Raw genomic sequence first — 12,804 nt, 5'->3', positions numbered from 1 at the left:
GACATTATGACACCAAATAATAATCGAGAAGTGATTCACAACCCGATTTCGCTTGTAGGACCATTATTTGACTTCATAGCGGCTACATTTAGGTACATTTGGGTAATTAGTCGGACCGGGTTCTATGTATTGACGTTTTCATTTCTGTGTTTGTTAGCATGCTCGTTTTCATTTCTGTGTTTATTAACATGCTATTAGTGTGTAAAAAATTTTCAATGATTTCTACAAACTCCTTCTGGTGTTAGCCCTAAACTACACCTTTGCCGGATCACACTAAGGGCAGTACGACTAATTACCCAAATGTACCCAAATGTAGCCGCAATGAAGTCAAATAATGGTCCTACATGAATAAATCGGACTGCCAATCACTTCTCGACTAGTATTTGGTGTCACGAAGTCACAAAAAATTGGTAAACTTAATTTAATCTGAGTTAATAGATCGCGTGCGTGTACCGAGGGAGCGAGTAATTACCCAAATGTACCCAAATATAGCCAACTGTAGCCGCAATGAAGTCAAATTATGGTCGTACAGGAGTAAATCAGGCTGTGAATCACTTCTCGATTATTATTTGGTGTCATAGTCACAAAAAATTGGTAAGCTTAATTTAATCTGAGTTGTGTTAGGTTAGGTTAGGTTAGGTACATGCACTCGATCTATTAACTGAGATTAAATTAAGTTTACCAATTTTTTGTGACTTCGTGACACCAAATACCAGTCGAGAAGTGATTGGCAGTCAGATTTATTCATGTAGGACCATCATTTGACTTCATTGCGGTTACATTTGGGTACATTTGGGTGATTAGTCGGACCCTACTAAGGGTTTGGAACCTTTCATTCACACTGACCAGTTTATCTTCACATCCCATTTTGTTAACTTAAGTGACAGGAAGCAGATTTCATCATATCCTGTTGATATCTACAAATCCCTTAGTATTTAAAACGTCTATTATTATATATACCCAATGATCATTAAGTCAATGTGATCAAGTTAAAGTATAATATAATATTCCATTCGATAATATAAAGTAAAACTCTTATCTACACAGCACAAGCATCAACTACTGTACAACGATACTGATATCTATTAAAATACAGCACCATATTTATTATTAATTCATTAATGAAAGTGCGTTAGTCTAAGTGGTTGCCATGGTACAGTAGACTGCCTTAATACAGTTCAGTAGTTGACTCCGTGTACAAAAGTTTCTCAAGAGCAAGGTTGGTGGAGCCCGTGTCAAAACATCTCCCAAACCCGCTACCTCACCTCACCTTTCTCCGCCATTTAATCACTATATACTACAATAACTCTACACCTTGTCACAGTTATCACATTTATATAATATTTATGGTGTTAACTAGTTAGAAACTAGTGGTACTTACCTTCTAATAAGCGAGAAATTAAATTATCAACGTCAAGCTCCGTTTCGGCCATCTTGCAAAATTTTGCCACTAGTTCGTTTAGTTTGGAGAGACTTAAGTTGTTGTTGTTCTTACACTTATTAAATTCAGTAAATTATAAGTAATAAACAAGATGTAAAGTTACTTTACTAAAAATAACTTAAATCCCAAAAATATAAGTAATAACTACTAAATTAAGTTGTTTTTATACAGATATATAGACATTGTCGAACAGAATAGAAGATTCAGATAAAATATAGACGATGGGGGATATTTTTAGCGAAAAAAAAAGACGATTAATATTATTTTGTTAAACATATAATTATTAATGAACTCTATCAGTAAAAGGGTTACTGTATGGTAACACTGTTTGGGGTAGTCTATACACAACAGCTGATAATGTAAACAACACTCTTGAAGAAGGTTGTTTATCATCTCAGGTGTTGACAAGGTTTGTGTTGACAGTAAGTTTAATGTTCACATTTTAATGTTATGTTGAGAGGAGGAAAGTAAGTAATTATTGTTATATTTTTAGTGTTTGTATATTTTGTTAATAGACTTGGTTATAGAAGGTATGTTATATAATCCTATATTACACACTAACCTAAATTATCCAATCCGGTAATGGTGGAGGAAACGGTGGTTAACCCCAGTTGGAGTGAATGTAGGAAGAAAATGACACGGGAAAGATTGACACGGGAAAAGATGGCACAGAAAAGATGGCACAGGAAAACATGGCACAACTGTCAGACTGGGATAAAATGGCTGAGCCAACCCCACGGACAAAATCTCCCTTGATCTTGCAAAATATTACATTTATTGTATCATGATTTGGTAATTTCTGAGAACACCACTACCACCAGAAGTTGTTCGATTTCATTCCCCATTTTGCCTCATGTTCTTAGCACTATGGTAAGTATTTTAAAAGAGGCGACTACTTTATATTTTAATTATAAGTATTTGTTTCTCAGTAAATATTCGTACATTTGCTGTCTTCAGGGGGAGCCACGAATTACCCAAAAGTACCCAAAAGTATAGCAAATAAGGGTAAAATCTTAACGAATATCTGTTATACATACACAAAACATGTTCAATAATATTTTTAGTGTAATTTTGTAAAAATAATTTGTAAGATGAAATAATAAACAGCGAAAAACTTTCAGTATTGGCGAACGCTAAATTCCAAAGAGTTCGTGAACAAGGGAGATAACTCGGATCCATCGTGATGCACTTTGCTAATCTAACGAAAAGTAAATCCTACGGCTGTGTTAAATACCCAAAAGTAACAGAAACACCGGTAATTATATCTCCATTTTGGATAGGTGAGTCTTTGGAATTTAGCGTTTTTCGCTGTTTATTATTTCATTATTTTGACTACATTTCAATGAAAACATTATTAATCAGGTTTTATTGATGTAAAACATATATTCGTTAAGATTTTACCGTGATTTAATATACTTTTGGGTACTTTTGGGTAATTCGTTGGACCGGTCTTCTGGTTTTGATACAAAAATAGTTTTTTTTTGTGTATTTTGGTGTGTTGTACTCAAATCTGACCTTCATTTCTAATACAAATTAGTGGGGGGGTTTTAAATAAACATTCTAAATTGTAACAGAAACAGCTAATTTGCACGAAAAGGGCTGTCAGGTTTGAGTAAAACACACCAAAAAAATCAAATCAAACCTAACCTAACCCAACCATTTTTTTAGCTTACCTGCTACTGTGGTGGAGGATACAGCTGGGTGATCTGGTACGCTTTTTGTTACAGACAAAATAATTTTTGTCTTTTCTTAGAACTTAACAATTTCCACACTGAGGGCACAGTCTTGATGTTGGTAGTACACCATGATCTTGTTCTGATAAACTCGCTGAATAACAGTAAGATAAGGGAGAGAGCACTTTTTTTTTTATATACGGTTATGAGCCCACCCGGGCACAGGTCACTGACCCACATCGGGGCCTGGGGGGTGAAAATGTAATAATAATAATAATAATAATAATAATAATAATTCATAGTAAATAAAATTTTAATAAAAAATACAAAATTGAAAATAAAACAATAAATTAATAATGATAATAATAATAATAATAATAATAATAATAATAATAATAATAATAATAATAATAATAATAAAGAAATAAAAAAAATAAAAAAATAAAAAAAAGATCAAAAGTGAGAAACAATATACTGTATATATGTTGTGTTGTCAAAATAAGAGAAACAATTGAGACCCTGCAACTGTGTGTAAATGAGGCAGAAAATCAGATCAGCAACCTGGGACTTGGACACAATTTTCGTGATGTTATATTGAATTGTAACAATTGAATTGTAACAGTTTATTTAGCCAGAAAAATACAGATACAGAGTGGATAATGATAACAATATTAACATGGCTGAGCCAGTTGAGAGCCTGAGCTCTCTTTGAGGCACCTGATATATACTATACATTTATCTCAAGGAAGTATTATGTAACATTTAGTATCATCTGGAATAGTACAGTAGCAGGGTCTACCATTAGACAATACATTATGCTTCCACTATCTTCCCAGGCGGTAGAACTTCCCTGTTTCATAGCTGCCTACTACCTTAACACACGCCATTACGATCCTTCAAAATGGCTGCTTCAAAATGATTGGCTAGCCAAGACACATGACCCGATACTTGAAGATCATTGGTTGTCATGTCGCAAAGAGGAGATGAGAAAAGTGACTCTGGCAACATGGCGGGTACAGAAATTTATGTCTAGAGATTTGTGAGATACTCCGTTAATATTGATTTGCACAAGAAATGATATGAAGTCGTATGTTTTTTTTTTATAGTCTTTGTGTCTGTAATATTGAAAATTGGAAACTTGCGGACAGCCAATGGATAAATATTAACCTTTTTTCTCTATTTACAATCATAAATCACCTGTAGTGGGCAGGGCATGAAGGATAAGGGAAATTGTGGGGGTAAAACACTGTGAAAACTAATCATATGACATTAAAATGATGTCTCCACATGCTTTGTATGGGAAGAAATTAATTATTTGGTTGATATTGACTACTGACCCATGGACGAGTAATTTGTTTTGCTTTTTATTGTCTTACTCTATTTTCATCAGTGAGTTCTGATATGATAATGATTTCTTGTGCAAATATTTGTTTGGTAGAAAATTAGGTGCCTAAGCGTGCACTGGTTTGTCTTCTCAGCGGTAATGTGGCGGTGACGTCTCATCCCAGGATGTAAACAGCCAATCATATTGACATACGTACAGGTATTTCAAAACACTCCGCTGCCCTAGCTGCATCAATGCCGATGCTCAGTGTATGCTTATGAACCATTTGGTATGGGCGGCTGCTCTCACAACCACAAAAACCGTAATATTGCACCGTATCAGCGTAAGTTCTCTCTGTTTAATATACTGGGGGTCGGGGTTAGATGTTAAGTAAGGTTTGATTAGGTTGGTCAGGTCTTCTAACAATGCTGCTGCTGCTTGTTTTTCATATCAACTAAGGTTAAGTTAGATTTAATTTAGAAATAACACATTTTAACACATTTGCGCAAACCACGACAGTGTCCACTATAAAACACAGTGAAAGTGCGGCGTTTTTAAAATTATTTTCAATGAAAAATCGGCTGCGGGTCGGTCGCCATTAATTACCAATTATTTACCGTAAATACACCTCCAAAAAATCTGCTGACTCACTGTATGTCGTCTGTTTGTTAACAACCAACCCGCTCAGTTCGAGCGTACTCTCATGTCCACAGAAAAAATTTAAATTACACCATAACACTTCAACAAAGTTGCTTTCATTGGTATCAGATATCAAAATAAGTACTTTCTGTTTAATATTGAGGAGAGTCCGGTGGGCGGAGCCCCCTAGCTAGGAAATTAGGCTGGTTAGATCAGGATCTATTAGGTTCTAGTAAATGTCGCCTCTTTTAAAATACTTACCGTAATGATAAGAACATCTGCGGATAAAGATAATGAAATCAAACAACTCCCACCGATGATTTTAATAAAGAAATCTTTTTTAGTATTATACAGGAGTACATTACCACTAATATTATAAATATTTAATTATTATACAAGAGTACCTATTAACACAACCATAAAAATTAACATTATAAAAGGATCGTCCTTCATTCCTCACACAGACAAACTGTGGAATGCTCTGCCTTCTTCTGTGTTTCCATACTCATATAATCAGTCTCACTTCAAAAAGTTGGTTTTCCGGCATATTTGTGGTGTAGATTAATATAATACCTGTATTTTAAATTTCTTTTTACTCTTGTTTTTCCAGCCCCTGGGCCCTGTTGTGGGTCGATGACCTGTGCCTGGGTGGGCTATTCCCCGTAAAAAAAGAAGAAAAAAGCCAAAGTCAGCAAACACATACTGGAGAGTAAAGCACAATATTTTAGAGTCCACATTATGTGATCAGGTTCATTTAGCATTCATGTTACTTCTGCCTGATGCTGTGTACTCTGGGGAGGTGTTGTGTTTAATCTTTTATAGTTCTTCCTTCACCCTTGTGATAACCCCATATTTCCAAACGGCACCGTCGCAGTAGTCGTATCAGTATTTATGAATGAATGGGTATTGGTCATGTAACGATGGATGAGATTGGTGGATAGGTTTGCTATAGATCATATAGGTTGGCCATTTGGAGTCACAGGTTACCACGGGTGTGTAGGAACACATTTTCGCAATTGTATTTGTGGTTCTTCAAGTCAAGCTATCCCTTCCAACAATCTGTTATGATATGGGTACCTGGAAGTGCCCATTCATTGACAATGTTCAGCAAAGTCTCTTTATCCTTAGTTTCAACAGGAACGAGAAACACTGCTTTTGTACCACGTTTAATCCCTTCAACAATCCACTGTCTGTAACAATCCTATTACGTTCATATTTTCTCCTATCAAACTGAGCCTCGTGAAACTCCACAACACAACCACATCCACTCAGCTTCACATTTTTGGAAGTGCAAAAAAACAGCTACTTCCCAACAGAAAGAGAACCAATGAATGACCATCTTTCTGTCGAGTTCCACCTCATGGCACATGTGGTCAATTGCTTACACTGAAAGAAGTAATGCTGGTTGAATGTCACTGTCTTGCCGCATCTTGGACTCTTGCACATCCTTCCAATAAGTCCATGTGGACAAAATAAAATGGGATTTAGGTAAACCCAAAACAAGGGCAGGGATAGAATATGAAATTGAAACCGAAAATAGGTTTTCAGTATTGCTAGAGGGTGATTTTCATGAACAAGGACCAGAACAACAATTTGATAATTACAAGGAAGTAATGTTAGAGATTGGGGAAAAACTGATAGGACATGGCGGAACGAGGCTGAAAGCAAGTGGATAACAAATGGAATTTTTTTAGAAAATTGATTGACAAAGAAATATGAGAAAACAAAGTGAGGCTTAGAAAAAAATTAACAAAGAAATTCACAGGGGACGCAGACAGGCCAAGAAAGATAATCTAGAAATTAATTGCAAGAAGATTGAAGATGAGGACAGAAGACATAATTATAGGGAAATGCACAGAAGATAAAACAAATAAACTAGAACAAAGGAAATAAAGGTGGTGGAACTATTAAAAGCAAAGATAATGATAGAGTAGAAGTAAGAAACAAACACAAAATGAAGACCGAAATGCCAATTCTGGAAACAGAGGTTTAGGGAACTTTGAGCAAATAAAAAAATGCTAAAGCTTGTGGGGTTGATCAGCTTCCAGTAGAATTTATAAAACCAAAGAACAAAATTGGGATAAAATGTTTGACTAAAATATGTAATTCTATATACCTGTACTTCACAGGAGACCTTCCCAGTCATTTAAAAAATCATTACGTTTATGTAGCATTACTTAAAGAGCCAGGAGCCTTAGAGTTCACCCAGTTGAGAAAAATATGCTTAAAATTCATGCCTGCAAAGTTCTATTCAACATAATTTTATGGAGAATAAAATTTAGAATAGGAAGAGAAATATCTGAAGAGCCAAATGGATTTAGAAAAGGAAAGGGAACTAGAGAAGCTATATTTGGTTTGAGAATTTTGAGTGAAAGGGCTTTAGAGGTCCAAAGAAATTTGTACATTTTGAAAAGCTTTTGATATGGTAAAGCAAAATAAATTTATAGAGATCTTGAAAAAAGGTATGCATGAAGGCGCTATCGGAATTTTAAATAATCTTTATTGGCAACAGAAAGCTGCAGACAGAGACGGGGATGGACGAATGAAATTAAAAACTGGGTCCCCAGAGAGATACAAAACCTAAGAGGATTGTTAAATGCAGCCCAAGAATGTTTGGAGTGGAGGACTGTGGTCGCCAACCCTCAGGTATGGTGGCAAGTGGCTATTGGATGCCAGTCATGCCACCATATTTATGGAAAATTATTTATATATTTATTTAATTTATTTTATTTTTGCCTATTACCATATGATCAGTGTTCAGGTGTTCTTTATGATTGAAGAGTTGAGAAAAATGGAGGAAAAAATAAAAATTAAAGGTCAAAGTTATCTTATTTTTATGACTTAATATCAACTAAACCAGTGCTACTCAAAGTGGTGGTACGCGGACCGGTGCCGGTACGCGAGCCATCGGCTGCCGGTCTGCAGAGATGTGTTGGCTAACGACTCAATGAAGCCGTCAAACCTCAAGAGGCATTTAAATACAAAACATAAAGAAATGAGTTCAAAGTCGAAAGAATTCTTTGAAAGAAAGCATGTTGATTTAAAAGGCTGACAGAAACAGATCTTTGAAGTGTCACACATAAATACTTGTGCTTTGCGGGCTTCTTATAAAGTAGCATTTCGAGTTGCTAAGGCTAAAAAGCCATACACAATCGGTGAGACGCTAGTGATAGGCTGTATTAAAGATGTCTGCATGGAAATGCTGGGCGAGCCAGCGGCAAGGAAAGTGGCTCAGGTGCCACTTTCACATAACACTATAGCTCGACGAATTCACGATCTGGCTCACGATATGGAAGATCAGCTCATAGGACAGATTAAATTAGCAAAGTACTTTTCTTTGCAACTTGATGAATGTACAGACATTGATAAAATGGCAATTCTGCTGGTGTATGTGCGCTTTGAACATGAGGGTGATTTGAAGGAAGAGTTTTTTTCTCTGCTTCACTACGTACCAACAAAAACAACTAGTTCTGAAGTGTTCAAGACTGCGAGCGACTACATCGTTAACAAATGTGGGTTGGATTTCAAGTTTTGTGTAGGCATATGTTCTGATGGCGCTGCCGCAATGCTAGGACGGCATTCGGGAGTGATTACCCAGATCAAGGTGCTTGCCCCAGAATGCAAGTCGATGCACTACTTCCTTCACCGAGAAAGTCTTGCAACAAAAAAAATTTCAATAGAACTAAACAGTGTGCTCAGTGAGGTTGTAAAAACTGTGAACCATGTAAAGCAAATTCTTTAAATTCGAGACTATTCACTGCATTATGTGATGATATGAGAGCTGATCATAAACTGCTCCTATTGCATGCCGATGTACGTTGATTATCGAGGGGAAAAGTCCTGTCAAGAGTATTTGAGCTACGAAACGAGCTTGCTGAGTTTCTTCAGGACAAAAAACCAAATTGGTCACAATTGTTCTGAGATGTGGATTGGCTAGCCAAGTTGGCTTATTTGGCTGATATATTTGCCATCTTTAATGATCTCAACACCTCCATGCAGGGAAGAATAGCTTCGTGTTTTACAATGGCAGACAAGATCGATGGACAAAAACAAAAGCTAGAAGCATGGAAGTGTCGAGTGTCAAGAGATTGTTATGACATGTTTCACCAATTAGCGGCAGTCATCGCCGATGCAGGCGAAGACCTTAATGTTACATCTCTACAAATTGTCATCAGAGAACACTTGACGAATTTGGCAGAACGTTTTCAGCGTTACTTTCCAGCAGAAGAAGATCCACGGAAAGGGAATGGATGGATCCGAAATCCGTTTATGTCATTGAGAGATGACTCAAGTGTCACTATGGAGGATAAATTGTTGGAGCAGGATGTTGACGAAGGATTGAAGATGAGTTTCTAAACGACAACATCACTTGGTTCCTTTTAGATAAAAGTGAAAGCAGAATATCCTGAACTTACTAAAATTGCTCTGAAAACTCTTTTCCCATTTCCTTCAAAATACCTCTGCGAGACTGGCTTCTCAACCATGAGTGTCATTAAGACAAAGTACAGGAATAGTATGGATATTCATTCTCCATTGCTCGTGGCTCTGTCCTCAATTGAACCACGATTGGATAAGCTGACAAAGAAGAAGCAGGCTCACCTTTCACATTAGTAAAGGTTAAGGTTTTAACATGCCTTTTATTGTGTCAATAAAATAATGATCAATTTCATATTTTAGTTGCCTATTCCTTTCAATCTTTGTTTTAATGTCTTTATACATTGGGGTTTAAAATAACTTAAATATAAAAAAAATTTAACATACATTATTCATTATAATTTTTCATTTTATTACTTATATATACATATGTTTATAATATTTTTGTTAGAAGGCTTTGCAAGTTTGATTTTTTTTTTATTTATATTGTAATATTGTAATACTTATTTACAAAATAAATAAAAAATTAAAAAAATGTGTTAACTTTTATTATATTCATTATATTTTTCCGGCATAAATTAATATTACTACGAATGTTCAAATAATATTTTCTCGGATCGTAAACAAATAATAATATGGCACAAATATGGTACAGGGTCCCTGGCACATTGGAAAAAACCTGCCGGTCCGCCACATCAGATAGTTTGAGAAGCACTGATCTAAACATGTGGAAAAAATGACCCAATTCTATAAATTCCTTCCAGTGTTAACCATCTCCTCCACTAACCTAACCTAAACTATTGTAATCTAATCTAATCTAACCTAACTATCCTAATGCTAACCTAACCTATCCTAACCAAGCTAAATCTAAGTTATCCTAAATGGAAGCTTTCAACTGTATATAATGATGCTTCATCATATAGTATGTAAAGGATCACTTGAAGAATCTCTACCTCAGCTTATCCTGGGAAACGAGGTTAAGTTCGGTTTGGTTAGGTTAGCATTAAGTTAGGTTAGGTTTAAGGTGATTAATCTCAAGGTGAAATAAGCTGGGGAGAGATTCTTTAGGTGATACTAGAGTAATATTGTAAAGGTAATTTGGTGTTTTGATTCTAGGTTATAATGCTGATGTTACCTGGGAGAACTTTCCTTACCAGAGTGTCAGTTATCAGGTGTTGGAATTATTGGATACAAATACAAGGATTACACTCCAGAGAAAGAGATTACTCTGTAAGTTTTTGTTCTGTCACTTTATTCTTTTTCTCTTTATCTCATTTTTATCATCTAAAGTCACTGTTATGTGTTAAATGTACAGTACTGTACAGTTGGGTCTTCATTTACGCGGTCAATTGAACCCGCGTTGTACCGCGTAAAACAAGAAACGCATAAATGAAATAACAGAACATATGGGATCAATTGAAATAGAGACTGGGCCCACCCCCAAACTCCACTTTTTCCGACACAATACCTACGTTGTAGTAAAAATAACATCTTAACTTTATGATGGTATGCACACACACATAATATAGAAGAGAAATATCAATAAGAGAATAATATACTGTACCAGGTAAAAGAAAAATCAAGGTTTAACACTTACATTAGGTTAGAAAAAATCAAGGGTTAACACTTATGTTAGGTTAGGTTAGAAGAAATCAAGGTTAGGTAAGGTTTAACACTTACGTTAGTAGAAGAGATGGGTCGGCGCACGGGAATGGCGGCTGGTTCCGAGGCAGAGGGCAGATTACTGGCCCTCAGGTGAATCACCATCAGTATCCACCATAGTTGTCAGGGCCTCCCTGACAAATCCCTCAAAGTCACCATCACTGTCACTATCACTGGCTTGGGCTGGCTGTGGTGGGTTGCGGGTGAAGAAGTCCGTGATTACGCTGACGGCTAGTGTTGATGTTGTCGTGATACACCTTGATGTACGGCTCCATAGTGTGCAACAGCTGGTTATTGAAGACTTCATAGCGGTTATCGTCAGGGATGTTGGAAAGGATGAGCTTCAGTTTCTCTACACACTCGATGGCATCCTTAACATTACCATTCGTTAACTTGTGTTCTTCTTGGGATGACGCACCGCCTGTCTTTTCACTGACGTGATCGTCTTCTAACATCTCGTCGGCAGTCACCTCAGGATCCCTTATCACCTCCATAATGTCGTCGTTGGTGGTCTCGAAGAAGCCTGCACCTGTAACACTCTGCGCAGCTTTTCTAGCAAGGTCCACTGCCACCGCAACAGACTGAACCTCACCAGTCACAGGTTGACTCTGCCTCCCACCTGGGATACCTTGCAACACATGCCGCCATGAGTGACGAATCGTTGCTACAGACAGCTGATCCCATGCCTCCACCAAGAAGTCAACAGCTTTCTTGACGTTAAATTTCTTCCAAAACTGTTTGACGCGAACTTCTTGATCCGCCAACTCTTGTTCCTCGTCCTCATCACTCTGGCTATCGGTGTCCCCCAGGTTACGCAACTCATCCTTGGTGTTGGTACAGTCGTTTAGTAGCTTAAACTTCTTTGTAGAGAATGCAGCCTTCACATTACAAATTAATTCTTGATCCATGGGCTGGATTAACAACGTAGTGTTGGGAGGAAGGAAGACCACTTTTACGTTGGGGTGACAATTCAACAGTAGGGGCGAGTGTCCTGGTGCGTTGTCAAGGAGCAACAAAATGTTGAATGGAACATTCTGTTGCTCACAGAATTTCTTGACGTCGGGAACGAAACAGTCGTCAAACCAGGAGAGGAACAGAGCAGAGAACATCCACGCCTTACGTGCGATTAGCCAGTGGACATTTAGCTTGGTCAATGTCCATGTTCTTGTAGGCGTGCGGCTTGCGGGCTGTGTGGATCACCGATAACTTGAGTTTACAGGTACAGGAGGCATTGGTGGTAAACAGGACGGTGATGCGCTCCTTCTGCAACTTCCGGCCCCGACACTTGCTGGCAGACTTGACAACGAAGGTCTTGGAAGGTAGCTTTTTCCAAAACAGACCGGATTCATCCATGTTGAACACCTGGTCGTCGGTGTACTGTCCTTCCTCCATAACGTCACGTAAGAAAGGAGGAAAATCACTAGCCGCAACACGGTCAGCACTCGCTCCTTCACCACCAATGTTAATGTTGGTGATCTTGTTCCTCTTCTTAAACCCTTGCAGCCACCCAGAGGAAGCATTGAAGGGTTTGGGCTCTGCAATTCCCATCTTACGTGCCACTGCTACGTACAGTTTATGTGCATACTCTTGAACCGACCGCGTGTCCACTGCCATGTTGCGTCGTGCCTGACGAATCAAGTAGCTCACAAGTAAATTCTCCGTCTTGAGAAGCATCTGGTTCTGGCAGTACT

The 12,804-nt window shown here is 37.5% G+C and overlaps 2 protein-coding genes across 5 annotated transcripts in view; one reads left to right on the top strand and one right to left on the bottom strand.

Moving 5' to 3' along the window:
- LOC121866308 (serine/threonine-protein phosphatase PP1-beta catalytic subunit) overlaps positions 1 to 1,535 on the bottom strand; it is a 100,565-nt gene extending 99,030 nt beyond the window's left edge. For all 4 annotated transcript variants that reach the window (XM_042365921.1, XM_042365917.1, XM_042365920.1 and 1 more), the window contains exon 1: positions 1,382 to 1,535. In XM_042365921.1, the coding sequence (XP_042221855.1) occupies positions 1,382 to 1,433 (52 nt within the window). In that variant the 5' untranslated portion in view covers positions 1,434 to 1,535. The remainder of the gene's footprint in view (positions 1 to 1,381) is intronic.
- A 232-nt stretch (positions 1,536 to 1,767) lies between these two features.
- Positions 1,768 to 12,804, top strand: part of LOC121866307 (dnaJ homolog subfamily C member 28-like) — a gene marked incomplete at its 3' end in the record, with an annotated part of 45,296 nt that continues 34,259 nt past the window's right edge. Inside the window, 2 exon segments of the mRNA XM_042365916.1 lie at positions 1,768 to 1,863; positions 10,568 to 10,681. Of these exon segments, the coding sequence (XP_042221850.1) occupies positions 10,574 to 10,681 (108 nt within the window).

The sequence above is a fragment of the Homarus americanus genome, unplaced genomic scaffold, assembly GCF_018991925.1.
Source record: "Homarus americanus isolate GMGI-L3 unplaced genomic scaffold, GMGI_Hamer_2.0 scaffold58074, whole genome shotgun sequence".
In the NCBI taxonomy this organism is placed as follows: domain Eukaryota; kingdom Metazoa; phylum Arthropoda; class Malacostraca; order Decapoda; family Nephropidae; genus Homarus; species Homarus americanus.
This window is presented reverse-complemented; position numbering and strand designations above follow the sequence as displayed.